The sequence below is a fragment of the Hemitrygon akajei genome, chromosome 27 (assembly GCF_048418815.1).
Source record: "Hemitrygon akajei chromosome 27, sHemAka1.3, whole genome shotgun sequence".
NCBI classification, from domain to species: domain Eukaryota; kingdom Metazoa; phylum Chordata; class Chondrichthyes; order Myliobatiformes; family Dasyatidae; genus Hemitrygon; species Hemitrygon akajei.
This window is the reverse complement of record NC_133150.1, coordinates 43,171,507-43,190,274: the sequence shown is the minus strand read 5'-3', so window position 1 is coordinate 43,190,274 and position 18,768 is coordinate 43,171,507. Positions and strand designations below refer to the sequence as shown.

General features: G+C 43.3%; 2 protein-coding genes across 4 annotated transcripts in view; both read left to right on the top strand.

Moving 5' to 3' along the window:
- Positions 1–6,461, top strand: part of LOC140717312 (solute carrier family 41 member 1-like) — a 70,140-nt gene extending 63,679 nt beyond the window's left edge. For all 3 annotated transcript variants that reach the window (XM_073030780.1, XM_073030777.1, XM_073030779.1), the window contains exon 11: positions 233–6,461. In XM_073030780.1, coding sequence (XP_072886881.1) covers positions 233–418 — 186 coding nt within the window. In that variant the 3' untranslated portion in view covers positions 419–6,461. The remainder of the gene's footprint in view (positions 1–232) is intronic.
- A 6,153-nt stretch (positions 6,462–12,614) lies between these two features.
- LOC140717310 (ras-related protein Rab-7L1-like) overlaps positions 12,615–18,768 on the top strand; it is a 32,988-nt gene continuing 26,834 nt past the window's right edge. The window contains exons 1-2 of the mRNA XM_073030775.1: positions 12,615–12,856; positions 13,189–13,421. Of these exons, the coding sequence (XP_072886876.1) occupies positions 13,301–13,421 (121 nt within the window). The 5' untranslated portion in view covers positions 12,615–12,856; positions 13,189–13,300. The remainder of the gene's footprint in view (positions 12,857–13,188; positions 13,422–18,768) is intronic.

Sequence of the window (18,768 nt, the reverse complement as noted above, 5' to 3'; positions counted from 1 at the left end):
GTTTATAATTCTCTTTTATGTGTTTTGAAATCTAATGTCTACTGCAGAGGTTCCCAACCCAGGGTCCACGGACCCCTTTGTTAATGCTAGGGGGCTACAACATAATAAAGATTGGGAACCCTTGCTGTACTGAAACAGTTTGTGTGTGTGTGTGTGTGTGGTTTTTTTTTTGGAATTGGTTTTTATTCTCACATGTACCGAGATAGTGATTTTATTCTCTGCTGCGACACAGGTGCTGATCCTGCTGTACGTCGCTGACTGGATGATCCACTGGATGTGGGGACGGGGCATGGATCCCGATAACTTCTCTATTCCTTACCTGACAGCGCTGGGTGACCTGCTGGGGACGGGCTTCCTTGCACTCAGCTTCCATATCCTCTGGTTGATCGGAGATCGAGATACAGATGTCGGTGATTAAAATGGAAGCCTCCTCCTGTCGACCCCCCCCACCCCCACCCCCAATGAAATAGGTGGGGGTGGAGTAGAATCAGCAAGTGCAATTCAATGAAGATAACTTTTAATGAAATTTTACACTATGGAGACTGTTTCTTGTACAGCCCATTGCAACAACCAATGGATATACCTAAATAGACTGCAAATAGTGCTTTGACCAAGAAAGGTCATAAATTAAATCCCTGCTGTATTTGTTAAAACTGGATTCTGCAGCATGGTAAAGAGGACACTGACTTCAGAACTGGAAGCTGCTAATTCAAGTTAACATTGGTTAATATTTTTATCGTGCAAGGAGTTGTAGCCGGTTATTTGGACATTAAGTACATGCCGGTTTTTTTTTCTTCCCTGACATACACAGAACAGTCTTCCCGAGGGAACCTGCTGACAGTTGAAAATCTGCGAGGGGATATTCTGGTGTAACAGGGTGGAAAGTCTATTTTACACTTTTTTTTTCTAATTCATGGGACGATTATGAATTCACGAGCATGATCAGTGTTGTGCATTGTGCAAATTCGCTTCATCTACATTGCTAGATGTGGGGAGAAAGATCCTCTATGATGTATCATTTATATCTATATCTACAGATCTAGATATAAATATACAGATAAATGCCTATATCATTAATTTTTGTTGCCTCTTGTTTGGTAGGAGCTGCCAGATTTGATGTAGGTAACACTTAGAATCTATTTCTGACTATTTTCCAACATAAGTCTGGTGTCAGAATGCAGAGGCAAACTCCCTCTGAATACCCGCGCCACTTTTGGATCTTTCCACTCTCTTTGGAAATTCACCCAACCCAGTAACATAGGTGCAGAACGGAATTGGCCCCCCTGCAGGCCGGGACTCGAGTAAGGAAACAGAGGTCAGCTCAGAACAGTGACGGCGAATGCAGTCACCAAAGTGATTATTCTTCTTCAGATCACTTAACACCCCTCACTGGGCTGGACTCTTGGATCTTGTCTAGATGTAGAACTTTAGGACAATATATTTTATTCTGGAATGACTCAACGTTTTGGCATTAAACCAAAAAGTGCCCTATAAGATATGAACATCTGCCTGAAGCCAGAATTGTAGCTATCATTGTTAATGGAAAATAATTTTGCTTCATGGAGCATAAAACTCTACAGCACAGCACAGGCCCTTCAGCCCACAATGTTGTGCCAACCTTTTAACATACACTAAGATCTATCTAACCCTTCTCTACAATGTAGCCTCCATTTTTCTTATCATTCTTGTGCCTAACTTAGAGTTTTATTAAATGTCCCTAATGTATCTGCCTCTACCTACTACCCCGGCAGGGTGTTCCACTCATCCACCGCTCTGTGTATACAGTATATAAAAAAAACAATTTACCTCTGCCATCTACTTTCCTCCCATCGCAGTAAAATTATCATCATCATGCCTCGTGTCGTATGATGTTGGTGACCATGATTGTTCTTGGCAAATTTTTCTACAGAAGTGGTTTGCCATTGCCTTCTGGGCAGTGTCTTTACAAGATGGGTGACCCCAGCCATTATCAATACTCTTCAGAGATTGTCTGCCTGGTGTCAGTGGTCACATAAACCAGAGCTTGTGATCTGCACCAGCTGCTCGTACGACCATCCACCACCTGCTCCCATGGTTTCGCGTGACCCTGATCGGGGGGCTAAGCAGGTGCTACACCTTGCCCAAGGGTGACCTGCAGGCTAGTGGAGGGAAGGAGTGCCTTTACACCTCCTTTCATGAAAACGTATCTCCACCCCACCACCCAAAGTTATGCCCTATCTTATTAGCCATTTACACTCTGGGGTAAAGTCTCTGAGTAGCCACTTGATAACGGTTCTCACAAGTGCCAGTTTATACCATACTGCTAACACAGATTAAGTTAGTGTACTACAAAGTTGCAAAGTGACCCTCTGTTTTAACAAAGATCATTGGTAAAGCATCTACAGGCTACAGCACTAGCTGAGCAAACTCGATTGAGTGTAGTGGTTTCCCCTAGTGATTTTCACAACACATTGTCACATGCACTCACTGTGAGGTCCTTGATTTTTTTTTTAAAAAGAAAACTTCTTAAACTGTCTAAATACTGAAATCATTCAACTGTAAAATAGGTATATTGGTCACAAGATATTGTACCACAAACTGACTGGTTTCTCAAGACAAACTGAAATTCTCAGTTAACTGTCCTTGGCTAGTGACTGTGCATAGTGGTCTGTTGAACCAGTACGGTAAATGGTTTTTAATGAATCTCAGTTGACCAAAAGTGTGTTTCATCAGAGCTGCTCGAAACTTTTAAACCATGCATCTCAGTCTCTGATAGAAAATGCGCGTAGACAGATCAGTCACAGGGAATCCATCAAGCATCCTTTTGTACACTTCTCTATATTGCACTTTTTTTTCCTTACAGCTCCCAAAGATTATTGCAAAAGAGTGTTTAGCATGTGGTGGTGGCCTTGCGTTACTGAAAATTCATGGAGTTTCAAACACAGAAATTCATCTTCAGTCACCTGTGCTAAGCAGTGGGTACAACACAGTGGTGAGGCACTGTAATGCACTTGTGAAGTTCACTCCTTCTGAATTCAGTCGAGCCGAATTTCATGAGCCAAGTACAATAGGCAGCTGGTACTATTTTGCACGCACATCAGAGAGTAGAAGTCCAGCTCTTTACAATTTCTCCTGTCTTTTTCGCTCAGAGGTTGGTGAAGCTCTGGAATGCGGGGGCTGTGGAGACTCAATCACTGAAGGTATTGAAAGAAGTCATGGATAGGTCTTTCCAAAGATCAGGGGATGTAGATCTATGAGGACGTGAGATTGGAATCTGGAGCTCTAGAGTCCAGGTGAAGGATCTTCAGTCCTGTTCCCTTCCACAGATGCTGCCTGATCCACTGCTGTGTGTGAGAATCTGCCATGTTGCTTTGGTCTATGGGCATCTGCTACAAATAAGGAGCTGGGTTAGATCTGCCACAGTCATACTGAACGTTGGGGTGAGCTTGAGGAGCCGGCTGGCCCTGTCCCGTTGTTGCATTCATTTCTGAATGGTTAATCTGGAGATTTTTGGACAAGATGGTGGAATGGTTGGCTCTATCATCAATGTCCCTGGACCTTTATGTTCATCAGTTCATGTATCAGGGTTGCAACTGCCCTTGAATCATGAAGGAAGTTAATCTTTTTTTCTGTTTTTTGCTGCTCCTCTCTCATCTCTGCTGGCTGATTGTCTTGACCATCTGGACCTCACACTGTGAAAGGTTGCTGCCAAAATGATACTGAAGTTGTGTATTCTCGGCCCGAAGCATCGACTGTACTCTTTTCTGTAGATGCTTCCTGGCCTGCTGAGTTCCTCCAACACTTCATGTGTGTGTGTGTGTGTTGCTCAGATTTCCAGCCTCTGCAGATTTTCTCGTTTATGTATTGTAAATGCTGGAAACTTGAAATCAAATGGAATGCTGGAAACGCTCAGCAGATCAGATGGGTTGCTGAGCGAGGGAGAGGGAGATACAGAGAGAGAGAGAGAGACAATATTTTAGATCTATGACTTTTCATCAGAAGTGAGAAGGCAAGCGAGTGGGTTCTCAGAAAAAATGAAGAGAACAAAAATCTGTTCAGATGGAAACTAATTATTAAATATACGCTGTCTGAGACCAGTTAATCGTAGCTTGGATTAATCTGACAGATGTAAATAGATCTTGGGATAGAAGAGAAAAAATGAACAATGGCGGAATTGAGATGCGGAACACATAATGTGGGAAAGACCCATCAGGTTGGGCAGCATCTGTGCAGAGAGGTTAAGCTCAATCACCCTTGTGTGACCACTCCAAAATACTCAAAAGTTTTCAAAATTGGAAACTTTCACACAATAACTTCAAACAATTAATGAAATTATTTCTGTCATATCCTTTGCACTTTTATTTTTTTTAAAAGGCAACAACTTCTATTGATCTTAATTGCTTGTCTGATTCTGACGTGATTATAAATGTTGCTGACAGATTCACTGGCTTCTTCACAGTGATGTGTCCATCCTCAGACAGGTTAACACAAGCCGTAAATATTTCTGCTGGCTATTTGCACTGGGCTCGGAATGGTGCCTGTCATTCCTCAAATTAGATTCTCCAAAGTTTTTTCAGTCGTACCATCTTGCAGCATAGGAGACTGGTCTGCCTACTGTGCCACCCTCCACATCCCTCCAAAATTGTTCTCTTCCAATACTTGTGCAGAGACTCCTGAAGTTTCCTGTGGATTAATTTATAATCACTTTGATGTGCAGTATTTGGATCCTAAACTCCCCCCCCCCCCACCCACTCTTTAACACCCACACCCCAGCCCTGGATGGGCCAATGGCTTAATTCTGTTCCTATGTCTTATGGACTTGCCATGCTGCTGAGAGCATCTTCTGATATAGTTCCTGCTTCCTATCATCATTGTTGGGTTTTCTCAGCTGCACTCCATTAGATGGGTCATTGAAATCTATCTAATGATCCCCTGTACATTTCAGTCCAAGATCCTGTTGGGCCCGGACAGCTCCCTCTTCAACCCAATGGTCAAAATATACTTGGTGGCCACTTTATTGGGTACACTTTGGAACAGCTTCTGCTGCTGTAGCCCATCCACTTCAAGGTTTGACGTGTTGTGTATTCAGAAATGTTCTTCTGCACACACAACGCATGGTGATTTGAGTTGCTGTCAGCTTGAACCAATCTGGCTATTCTCCCCTGACCTCTTTGCCCACAGAACTGGATTTTTTTTTTCACACCATTCTCTAAACACTAGACTCCTGTGTGTGAAAATCCCAGGAGATCAGCAGTTTCTGTGACACTCAAACCACCCCGTCTGGCACCAACAATCATTCCACACAAAGTCACTTAGATCACATTTCTTACCCATTCTGATGTTGGCCTGAACAGCAACTGAGCCTCTTGGCCATGTCTGCATGTGTTCATGCATTAAGTTGCTGCCCTGTGATTGGCTGATTATATATTTGCATTAAACAGGTGTACCCTTATAAAGTGGCTGCTGAGTGTAGTTTCTGCTTCTGTTCATTGTTGGAAGATGCCGGCTGATTCGTTCAGCTGTACTCCATTATGTTGGCCTTTGAAATCAATCTTATTATCCGTGCATATGTTAGTCCTAGATCCTATTTGACCTGGACAGCTCCCTCTTGAATGGTTAAGATGCATTAAATCATAACAGTTGATTTCTCATTTTCGGAACAGATTTATTATTGCTGAAATTTGCACATGTCACATATATCTTTTTAAAAAGTTACAAAACAAAATCACAGCAATAGCATCTCCTTCCCCAAAGAGCACTGCAACTGTCTATAATGAAAAAGGAGTGACCTGTAACAGTATATAAATATTTTGATAACTGTTAATGAATTTATTAAATAATTGAATCTGTATATTAAATGCACATTCTAGATCAAATGATTTTATGAAGGGTTTAATTATTTTATTTTGCAAGACCAGAATATATTTTAGAATTGTTTTGGGCCATTTTCTCTCCTTGGCTCTTTGACTGCTGTATTATGGGAGAAAATGGCCAACTTAACTCTGTGAAACCCCTGGTCGTCCGTGGTAACTTTTCAGCCCAAGATGAAGAAGATCAGGACAACTGCATAGAACTTGCTTTCCATCCCCGCCCCCATGTCAAAAATGTTCAAAAATAATGAATCTGTGCAATTGTGGAGCAGGTTGAAGATTAACTCTCCTCAAGTTATCAGTATTTAACTGAACAGTTATAGGGGTTTTTTTGTGCACTTGCTATTTTTATTGTGGAATGTGATCTAAAATGCAAAACAAAAGTGCATCCTAACAACAATATTGTATTATGACCAGATGTGTTCTATTCTAACTTCATTCTTGTACTGTGAATGGAAATTTGTCCAGATCCAAACCTGATGTACTCAGTCTTCTGACCCAGTTTCCTGCAGAGTATGTCTAAAATGAATATTTATATTCTAAATTGCCAAGATGTTGTGAACATCCTGGGGAGTCTGTATTTGCTAAAATAAAATGTCATACAATGACCAACTCCTATTAGTTCTGCTTTTCATTACTCGCATTCACACTTGCAGCACAAAACATACAGTTAAATGCACCAAAAGCTGGTATAACCTAAAGATGTGCTGGGGGCAGCCACAAGTATTGGCACACTCTACTTTCCTCCCTGCTTCAGTATGGTGCTGAGTTTTAATCTCTGATTCAGTACTATCAAAGGTAATCATACAATATGTTTCTGTATCATTAAGGAATCCAAGTAGAGTTTTTCTTGGGCTGTTTTCTATTTTGATTACTGGAAATCTTTTATTGATCTGTGGGCGTCTTCATGATGCCTTAAAAATGACCATCTCTGAAAGCCCGAGTTTCTACAAGCACATTGCCAATTCATTTAGACCATTTGGCAGCATTGGGTGAGGAGTTAGGTGAACGAGGTTGGAGCGCTGATTCACAGCAATGAAAGTATGCTGAAAACATTCATCGGGTTGGACAGCGTCTGTGCAGAGAGTTTAAAGTCGATTACCCCTGCCTGAGCAATCCAAAATATTCTAAGTTTTCAAAACTTGCAAACCGTCACACAAACACTTCAAACAGTTGATGACAAATTGTGCATCACACCCCTGCTCTTTTGTGCATTTAAAAAGGCAGTAATTTCTGTTCATCTTAACTGATTCAGTCAGATTCAAGCATTGGCGACAGCTTCACAACTACAAGTGGTATCTGATTTAAGGATAAGAAGAAACATTTAAAGTAAAAGCCAAAAGTTATAAAAGGAATGTGGAGAAATTAATCAGTAGAGTGATTACGATCTGGAGCCGACTGTCTCTTTCTGTCTTCATCTCTCTTCCTCTTCCTTTCTCTTTCTCCTGTCCTCATGGAACAGGCCCTTCTGGCCTAATGAGCCACACTGCCCAGCAACCCACCTATTTAACCCTCACCTAATCACAAGGCAATTTACAATGAACAATTTACTTATGAACCAGCATGTCTTTGGAATTTGGGAGGAAACCAGAGCGTCTGGGGGGGAAACCCTTGCGGTCACAGGGAGGACGTACAAACTCCTTCCAGACAGCACTGGAATTGAACTCCGAACTCTGACGCCCTGAGCTGCAGCAGTCAAAAGGAAGTTGGACAGACACAGAGGAATTACTTACAGATTTATGGGGAAAGCTTTAGGAACTGGAACGTGGAGATTCCAAGCTGTTGGAGCCATTGGATCCTGGAGTTTGGAACGTTCTATGTGCAGCCTCATTTGTAACACAGAAGGGAATTGTTACAGGGCAGTGCGGTAGCATAATGGTTGGCACAACACCAGCTGTAAGATCGGAGTTCAATTCCTGCTGTTGTCTGTAAGGAGTTCTATGTTCTCCCCATGACTACATGGGTTTCCTCTCGGTGTTCTGGTTTCCTCCCACATTCCAAAAAGGCGTACAGGTTAAGGTTAGTGCATTGTGAGCATGCTATGTTGGCGCTGGAAGCGTGCCAACAATTGCAAGCTGCCCAGAATAACCCTTGCTGAGTTGATTTGACACAATGATGCATTTTACTGTATGTTTCGATATGCATATGACAAGTAAAGCTCGCCTTTATTCTCTCTAGTCTGAATGGCTGCCTCCTAAAAGAGCAAAGTAAAGAGTGGATGGTTCCTTAAGATTGTCATGGCCAGGGGTGGTAGTGGGGATAAGCTCCCACCCCCTATTAAATGCTCCCAATGGCGTGCATCTCAAATAGCTTCTGACAACCATGTCCAGCTCTTGGCCTTCACGTCTGTCTTAGTTACTAGGCCCAGTGGAGCCATTTCTACTGACAGGAGAAGGGGAAAAGGCAGGTTACTAGTTCCTTAAAACCCATTACTTTGAGCAGATGGGGCTCTTCAGCTGTGGTTGGCAGCTCATCTAGGGAAAAGAAAACTCTGGTCTCAAACCTCTGCTGCCTTGCGTCTATACCCACTCACGGAAGAGGCTTCGGGAGTAAACACTGAGGGAAAAATCCAGAACTGGAGTCCCTAAGGCAGTCCTATGTTGAGTTCAACACTGACCGGCAACTCCTATGATGCTGTGTTGGGTGCCAAACTGTATTGGTCTCTGCTGTTCCTGTGGATTCAGCAGTTGTGAGGAGAGGGGGAGCTTGCTACATGGGCAACAACTTGCTCTCCATATTGTACTGCCCTGGCTTGTGTATTCAGACAGCTAGAACGCAAGATCCGTGGTCGACCCCGACCAATGTAGACCTCTGAATGAATGGATAATCTGGTGCCATTGAGGAATAAATGTTGAAGAAATATGACAACGTCCTTGCTGTTTTGAACAAGCTGCAATTTTAAAATGGGTACATGGGTACTGTTTCCTTTGCTGATTGTGCTACTCTGTTTGAGGGGGTTGAGTGGAGTTGGATAATAACAGCAAGAAGATCACACTGCACAGGGTTGCTTTTCAGAGCACTCTCCTGTTAGTAAGACACTCATATTGCACCTTTTCACCAAACAGATGGTCACAGTGAGTAATTCGCCAAACGTGCCATTTGTAATTGTCGAGCAGCAGTGCACTACTTGGATTAGAGCTCGAGTATGTTTTCCATTAGGTAATGGTGTGATGTGGTGGCCCTACACATGCGTGCCCTGCAGCGTCTGAATCCTTCGTAGATTTTAAAGAGATGTGTCTTCCGTTTTGATCAGTTATGCAAAATGATAGATACCATAAGACATAGGAGCAGAATTAGGCCATTCAGCCCATTGAATCTGTTCCACCATTCAATCATTGGCTGGCCAGTGGTGTAGTGGCATCGGCAAGGGACTTCAAAGCAAATGGTTCAGAGTTCGAATCCAGCTGGACCCTTGCATGCTTTCCATCCTTACTGGGTTGAGCATCGAGCTAACAACTTGCCTTGTAAAAAAGCAGTAAAATGCTATGAAAATGGCAAAAATGCCACCCAATGTGCCTAAAGGCAACAAACCAATCGATCATAGCTGATTTATTTTCCCTCTCAAACTTGTACTACCTTGATGCACGCTGTAATGAATTGATCTGTATGAACAATATACAAGACAAATTTGTTACTGTATCCCAATGAAACTTACTTACTACCCATTACACCACTGGTGTTTAGAGTGGCAATGAAGGTCCTCCATCTGTGGCGACGTTCAGGGCTTCCTCTCGGTTTTCACTACTATCAGTCATGCAAGTCCCGGGTGGTGACTCAGGAATACCATCATCACTCAGATGTAGAAGGATTCCTCATTGCTGTTTCTGTAACAACTTTGTTTTACCAGTTAGTCCTGATCTGAACCCCCAACACTGGACAATACCCTGGCCTCTACCCTTTGACCTGTTTGGCACGGGTGACCCCACCAACAGCCAAAGTATAGAGCCCTGACTCCAGCCAACATAGCTCACTGGGTCTTCGAGGCACGCAAGCCTCCAAACCACATCAAGGTTGTGGTCCTCTTGGAAGGCCCCAGTACATGTGTCAATAATAAAACAAGTTGTCAAGTTTATTGTCATGTAACTATATACATGTATACCATCAAATGAGACAATGTTTCTCTGAACCACGGTGTAAAACACTGTAGTACACATAACACACATAATAACTTATGGAAGTGAGGATGAAATCTACAGATGGATTACACATAAATAAAGTGCATAAATTAAATATTATAAGGAACAGAACAGATTAACCAGTGACACTTTGATGTGATGCAGCAGGGAGTTCAGAAGCCTAATGGTCTGAGAGAAGAAACTGATTCCCATCCTGACAGCTCTTGTCTTTATGTATCGGAGTGTCCTGCCTGATGGTAGAATGTCAGAGAGAATGCTGGGTGGATGGGTGGCATCCTTAATAACACTAAGGGTTCTGTGTGTGTAGCGCTCCTGGCAGGTGGCCCCACTGGGTGGTAGGCAAACCCCTATGATCTTCTCGGCCATTCTCACAGTCCTTTGCGGGGACTTCCAGTCCGATGCTCGGCTGCTCCCATACCAGACGGAGATGCAACTTGTCGGGATGCTCTCACATGGTCTTCTATAAAATACCGTTATGATGGGGGGAGGGGGAAACCTCGCTTTCCTCAATCTCTGTAGGAAGTGGAGACACTGCTGTGCCTTCTTGTTCAGCGTGGTGATATTAAGGGACCAGGTGAGATCATCCGCGATGTGAACTCCCGGGAACTTGGTGCACGAACTCTCTTTTACAGAGGAGCCATCCATTCACAGAGGGGAATGGTTCAATTTACTAATTCCAATAATGATTGGAATTGTATGAACAGTACAAAAGACAAGGTTTTTTGCCACTGTACCTCAGTACATATGCAACAATAAACCAATTCCACTTCCAATCTATCCATCAACCAGCAGCTTCTGCCCCAACAGTGGCAGAATTTGTGGTACCCACATTGGTCTCACCAGCACCACCTTAACACATGTCCCACCGGACAGCTTGTGCCCCCACTGTAATTTTAAATTCCTGGGTGTTATACCAGGACGCAAGTGCCATTTCAAAGAAGGCACGGCAATGCCTCTACTTTCTCAGAAGTTTGCACAGGTTCAGGATGCCTTTGGAAGCTTTGACAAACTTCGATAAACAAGTTTCTTGATTGGTTGCATCATGGCCTGGTACGGAAACACCAATAACCAAGAGCAGAAAAGCCTATAAAAAGTAGTAGAGACAGCCCAGTCCATCTCACAGCAAAAGTGCTCCCCACCATTGAGTACATTCACAAAGAACACTGCCACAAGAAAGCAACATCCATCATCAAGGGGCCTCCGGCATGCTCTCTTCTTGCTGCTATATTTGGGAACGAGGTACAGGAGCCTTAGGTCCTACACCACCAGGATCAGGTGGTGAATCTGTGGAATTTGTCGCCATGGGCAGCAGTGAAGTTATTGGGTGTATTTAAGGCAGAGATTGATAGATATCTGAGTAGCCAGGGCATCAAAGGTTATGGTGAGAAGGTGGGGAGTGGGACTAAATGGGAGAATGGATCAGCTCATGATAAAATGGCGGAGCAGACTTGATGGGCCGAATGGCCGACTTCTGCTCCTTTGTCTTATGGTCTTATGATCAGGAGTAGTTACTGCTCTTCAACCATCAGTCTCCTGAACCAGTCTGGACAACTTCACTCACCACAACATTGAACACATTCTATGATACCACTTTCAAGGACTGCTGTCTTGTACAATTGTGTACAGTTCTGGTCACCGAATTATAGGAAAGATGTCAACAAAATAGAGAGAGTACAGAGGAGATTTACTAGAATGTTACCTGGGTTTCAGCACCTAAGTTACAGAGAAAGGTTGAACAAGTTAGGTCTTTATTCTTTGGAGCATAGAAGGTTGAGGGGGGACTTGATAGAGGTATTTAAAATTATGAGGGGGATAGACAGAGTTGACGTGGATAGGATTTCTCCATTGAGAGTAGGGGAGATTCAAACAAGAGGACATGAATTGAGAGTTAAGGGGCAAAAGTTTAGGGGTAACACGAGGGAGAACTACTTTACTCAGAGAGTGGTAGCTGTGTGGAACAAGCTTCCAGTAGAAGTGGTAGAGGCAGGTTCGATTTTGTCATTTTAAAAAAATGGATAGGTATATGGACAGGAAAGGAATGGAGGGTTATGGGTTGAGTGCAGGTCAGTGGGACTAGGTGAGAGTAAGCATTCAGCACCGACTAGAAGGGCCGGGATGGCCTGTTTCTGTGCTGTAATTGTTATATGGTTATATGACTCTGCAACTTATGTTCTCAGTATTATTAATTACTATATTTTTGTATTTGCAGTTTGTCCTCGTTTGCTCATTGGTTGCTGTCAATCTTTGTGTGTATTTTCTCATGGATTCTATTGTATTTCTTTGTAATTGTCTGCAAGAAAATGAATCCCAGGGTAGTATATGATGCCATAAATGTACAATGATAATAAATGTACTTTGAACTGTTTAAGACGATTGAACAGATCCCTAGAATGATGAAAATAGACTCTTGCCCTTACAATGATCGTTATATCTTTGTACCTTACTGCACTATACACCCCAGCACTAGAATGGGATACAGACCACTTATCCTTGAACCTCAAAAGGAGGGCGGGGGGCGTGCTGTGAGAGAGCGGCATTCTGGGAATTGTAGTTCACTTTTCCGCTGGTCCTCCAAGCTTCTCCGTACTGAACTACAACTCCCAAAGGTACATTAGGCAGGGGCATCGCCGCTAAGGTTTTAATATAAAACCTCAATTCCCAGCATGCGGCGCCGTAATCGGCGTCATGTGACCCAGTGAGCGGAAAATTCGCAAAATGGGGAGGATGAGGGTGGAGAAGGGGCGGTTGCAGCAGGTGGCGGACTCGCTCGCACCGGGCTCCATCATTGCTTAGTGTGCGGCGGCGGGGCAGAGCGCTGAGACGGCAGGCGGTGGATGTGTTGTGAGGGGCGAGGCCCTTGACCACCCCTTGGTGAGGCAGAAGTGACTCCCCAATCCCTCAGCGAGTTCCCCTCCTCCATCAGTGTCTCCTCCCTCTGTCCCTCAGTGTCTCTGTCTCTCCCTCCCGCAGTATCTACCACCATCCCTCTGCAAGTTTCTTTGTCCCTCTGTTAGTGTTAAACTCATCCCTCAGTGTTTTCTGTCCCCTCCCTCAATTCTATTCCTCCATCCCTACTCAGTCAGTTTCCTTTCCCTCAGTGAGTCTCCCTCCCTCCGTAAGAAACTCACCCACTCACAGTGCACCTCCCTCCTTCAGAAACTCGCCCACTCTTAGTGAAGCTCTCCTCCATTTCCCTCCTTCAGAAACTTACTCTCAGCGAGTCTCCCTTGCCAGCCAGCCTGCACACCCTTCCTCCCCTCCACTGCTTTGCTCCGGAGTCAGCCGGAGCCCCTGTTGTCCGCTGTGCGACCCACCATGTCCAAGGACTATCTGTTCAAGGTGCTTGTCATCGGCGACAGTGCAGTGGGCAAAACCTCACTGGTGCACCGTTATACTAATGACAGCTTCAGCAAGCATTACAAGTCCACCGTGGGAGGTAAGAGATGCATTCTTCTTCTCCTGTCACACAGTTGAGTCGCTTTAAATTGATTTAGTCTTGGCGTTGAAAGAGAAGTATTTTCTTTGGGTGATGCCAGTTTACTGTGGAAGTTGAGAGGAATATTTTTGGGCATCAGAGGTCTGCAGTGGGAGGTAAGGTTGAAGATGGTTTCCTATTACAGTACTGGATTTAAAATTGTATGAAAAGGGAGGGAGGTCTATCTTTTAAAGTATTGTTCCAAGTTTATTGATGATTAACTGTATATATGTATACTACCAAATGAAACAATGTTCCTCCGGACCAAGATGTACAACACAGTACTTGTAGCTCACACACAACACGTAAGTAATTAACAAATAATAAAATATATTCCAGATTTGATATTTAACGTAAGGTGCATTTATGACTCAAGTTTGAAAAATAAGCCATATAACACTACTGGCACTTTATACGTGATAACACCTGGGCGGTGGAGGGAGTTCCATAGGCTCACAGCTTGGGGGAAGAAGCTGCTGTCCATCCTCACACTCCTTGTCCTAAAGCTACGGTACCTCCTGCCTGATGGTAGGGGACAGATAGGAGGGATCCTTGACAATGCTAAGGGCCTTGCGTACACAGCACTCCTGATAACTATCTCGGGTGGGTGGGAGAGCAACCCCCCCCCCCCACCCATGATCCCCTCAGAAGTCCTTGCAGTCCTTTGTAAGGCCTTGCTTTGTAGGATAATGGGTGAGACAATGGTCAGTGCTGCTGGCTCATAGCTCAAAGAGTCTGTATTCAATTATGAATTTGGAGACTGGGCAGGAAGATGGTGTGGAATTTTGTCCCTTTTCTCTGTGGCTTTCACCCGGGTGCTTTGGTTTCTTCCCACATCGATTTGTTAAGTAGTTATTATAAATTATTCCTTTTGAGGATTAACAGCTCTGAGAAATCTCTGAGGGGAGCTAATGGATGTGTGAGAGAAGTTTTAAGTACTTAGGGAAATGAGAGGAGGAAATTTTTTTAGAAACTTGAAATTTAAAGAAAAAGCAGTACTGAAGTTCATTGGCCAGGCTGCTTTTGTGGGAAGAGAAATGATTTCAGGTTTGCCAAAACTGGGAAGAAAACAAGTCAAGTTTTTTGTCATTTAACTGTGTACGTTAATACCACCAAATGAGACGATGTTTCTCCAGACTAGGGTGTAAAGCTCTGTAGTACACAACACACAATAACTTGGGGAAGTAAGAATAAAATCTCCGAATGAATTGCACTTAGATGAGCAAAGTGCATAAATTAAATCTTGTAGGGTACAGTATAAATTATCCGATGACGCTTTGAATGTGATGCTGCAGGAAGTTCAGAAGCTGAATGGCCTGAGAGAAGAAGCTGTTTCCCATCTTGATTGTTCTTGTCTTGCTGCATCAGAGTCTTCGGCCTGATGGTAGGAAGTCAAAGGGGATGTTGGATGGAAGGGTGGGATCCTCGATAATACTAAGTGCCCTGCATTTGTAGCACTGCTGATAAATGCCCCCAGTGGATGGTAGGAAAACCCCTATGATTCTCTCAGCCTTTCTCACAGTCCCTTGTAGGCACCTCCAGTCCAGTGCTCTGCTGCTCACGTATCAGATGGAGATGCAGCTTGTCAGGAAGCTCTCAATGGTGCTCCTGTAAAGTTCAGTTAAGATGGGGTAGGTGGGGGGAACCTGGCTTGCCTCAATCTCTTCAGGGTGTGGAGATGCTGCTGTGCTTTCCTATTCAGGAGCTGATACTGAGGAACCAGGTGAGGTCACCCGTGATATGAATTCCCAGGAACTTGGTGCGCCTAACTCTCTATGGAGGAGCCATGTTTTAAGCTGCTGCAACACACGTCAAATGATGGAGGAGCTCAGCAGGTCAGGCAGCATCTTTGGAGAGGAATAAATGACATCCTCCCCTGACCTGCTGAGCTCCTCCAGCATTTGTGTGCGTTGCTCTGGATTTCCAGCATCTGTAGAATCTCTTGTGTTTGTTACGCTGCTGGGAGGGTAGGGAAGGGGAGATGACTGAAAGTAACACTGGGGTGAGCATGGGGAAAAATGGGAAGAGAGAGAGAACATGAACATAAAAGAATGCCAGGGTTGTGAAATGCAAAGCAAGAAGTGCAAATGCATTGCTCAGGCTGGGCTCGTCCTCCATTTCTATAAATTAAAAAAATTTAACAGGTGAGCCAGTGTCATAGATGGGAAGCTCATATAGACTGAGAAAACAAGTTCCCTAAAATTGTGGAATTCAGTATCGAGTCCAGAAAGCTGCAATGTGCCCAGAGGGAAGATGAGTTGTTGTTCCTCAAACTTATTATGCTCCATTGTAACACCACAGGAGACCACAGATGATGGGTCAGAGTGGATTGGAGAATTCACCAACAGGAAGCTCGGGGTCACTCCTACAGAAGCTTAGATAGGGCAGCATTTTTCAGTGCTTGAAACAGTTTGTGGAGAGTCCACCTAGAGAAGAAAACACACTGCACCTGTTGTTGGGGAATGAGCCAGGCCAAGTGAACATTTTGATATAGTGACTACAACTCATTATGTTTAATATAGTTATGAGTAAAGAATAAATTCAGATCTTGCAGGAAAGTACTAAATTGGGGAGGGGGGCAAATTATGACATGATAAGGCACACTGATTGGGAACAGGTGCTGTTGCAGAAGGCCATGTCCAACATGGAGTTGTTTAACAACCAGCTGATTGGACTAAAGAATCAGCATATTCTGGTAAGGATAAGAATGGTAAACAAGGGAGCCTTGGATGATCAGAGAGGTCATAAAATGAATCTCAAGTAACGTATGTACTTTGATAGTGAAGTTACTTTGATTTGAAATTTAGTCTGGGAATAAAAAAAACATAGTCATGATTTAGAAAACTAAAATCAGACTGGGCCTGTCTGGAATATATAGATAGCAGGAAAATGCTGAACTAGGTGATTAGGGGCCATGAAATGTCCTTGGCAACCAGTATTAAGTAGAATTCCGAGGCATTTTATCTTTGCATTAAGAAAAGAATGATAACTAAGGACTCATTAGATTCGCTGAAGGATAAAAGAAAGAATTTGTGCTTGGAGTTGAGCAGGTAGCTGAGATATTAAATGAGTTTATTGGTACTTGCCCTCGAGATGTCTGCATAAAGGTTAAGCCAGAGTGGGACATGCTAATGTGCTGCTACATTTTTGGACTGAGGAGGTGGTGCTGGGCTTTCTGAAAAGCATTAAGGTGGGTAAGTCGACCCCAGGGCATAATGGCACATATCCCAGAATATTGAAAGAAACAAGTGAGGAGACTCAAATCATAAAGATGAGAAAAGTGAGGAGACTGCTAGGACTTTGTGTCCTCTGTAGTAACAGGCAAAGTCCTCGAGGACTGGAGAGTAGCAAGTGTTGTGGCTCTGTTCAAGAAAGGAAGTAGGGATAATCCAGGCAGTTATAGGCCAGGGACCTCACATATGTGGTAAGGAAGCTATTGGTGAAGCTACTGAGGATTTGTGTATATTTGGAAAAAGCATGGCCCAGTTGGGGACAGACAGCATGGCTTTGTAAAAGGCAGGTCACACCTTACGATTGAGTTTTTTTTAGAAGATAACAAAGGAGGGTAAAGCAGTGGATGTTTACTACATAGACTTTATTAAGACATTTGATCAGTCCTTCATGGCATGTTGACTCAAGATAATGCATGCGATCCTGGGCGAAATGTTCAATGTGCCTTTGGGTTCCTGTACAGTACTTCCTTCCTGATGATAGTATTGAGACGAGGTCACGTCCTGGGTGGTGGGCATCCTTAATGATTGATGATTAAGATAGAATCTTTTCTTTTCTCCCCAGGGTAGAAATATCAAACAACAGTGGACATGTTTCAAGATGGGAGGAGGGAGTTTAAATGTGGTGAGAGGGGCAAGATTTTTCTGCGGAGAGTGGCGGTTGACTGGAATGGGTTACCAGGAGTAGTAGTGGAATCGGGTAGTCTGGTGTTTGGATTGACATATGAATATGATGGGAATTGAGGGACATGGATGATATGCAGGAGGAGGACATTTAGTGTAAGTTTGCATCATTGCAACATTGTGGGCCAAATGGCCTGTACCATTCTGAACAGTGTGCTCCACAAATCAGTTGCCAATCTGCGTTTTTACATTCTTCATGGTAGTGGTGCCCATGTTGTGATCACCACATGCAGTACTCTAGAGCGAAAGAAGTGCAAGTGGATCACTTCTTCAGCTGGAAAGACTGTTTGGGTCCCTGGATGGTGGGAACAGAAAAGCTGAAAGGACAATTGTGCAAGGGAAATGTACAAATGTGAGTGTTTAGTGAGACACAATGGAAAGGTGGGCTGAATGGCCTTCTGTGTCATTATAAGATTTTCACTTGAATCACCATGTGGATAGAAGGAATTAATACTTTGTAATTGACTGAATGTTTTGCTTTTATCAAGTGCCTATAAAATATCCCACAGGGTTTTGCAATCTTCCTTTAGGAGTCCAGTCACTGTTGCAATGTTGGAACTGTTTGACTGAGGTTTAGGGGAGTGGAAGCTAAAGTTCATGAATGTAAATATTAATATAAACATTGCCATGCTTTTAAATCTATCTCCACTTTTCCAAAATTCTGTTTGATGTGAGCAATTCATTCTAGAATATCTACAGTCAAGCTGCAATGGAAGTTGGTGTTGAGATTCGGTATCTCTGTCACTGCAGAACAAGGCTGCCTACTCTGAAACCATTGTTCTTGCAATAGGATGTTTATTATTACCATGCTTTTTCCCAGTGCCCTGCAGATGTTTCCTTTTCCACTATAGTTCCAATTTCCATGTTAAGAATTATTGTATATACTACTTCCACCCTTTAGGACTGTGTATTCTGTACTGACATGGTTTATTTAATTGTAAAAACAGTATCTTACTCTCTCTCCTGGCTCCCTTCTCAATTAAATCTCTCCGGTTGTGGACATTCATTCCTTAAATGTCAGTTTTTTTTAAAAAAAAATCCACGTCAATTACTTTCTGATCTTTTGAGCCTTCTTAATTTGGTAAATATTATAATACCTAGATTTTAGAGCAGCTCATCTTCAAAGTGTAATTGAGCTTTATTGAATGATATTGAGGGATCAGCAAAAGACATGGTTGCAAGCTGCAATAAAATGAATAAGAATATGTGACTTATTCCCTTCACTTCTACCACACCCACATTCTTGTGACTAGTTACCATAATAACTACACAACCCAGAATACAATGCAGATAGAGAACAGATGCATGGCTCCTACATTCCAACCCCCTAATTATTTGACTGGAATAAATTACTAGAATAATTACAACTATATGCTAATAGGACACAGGAGACA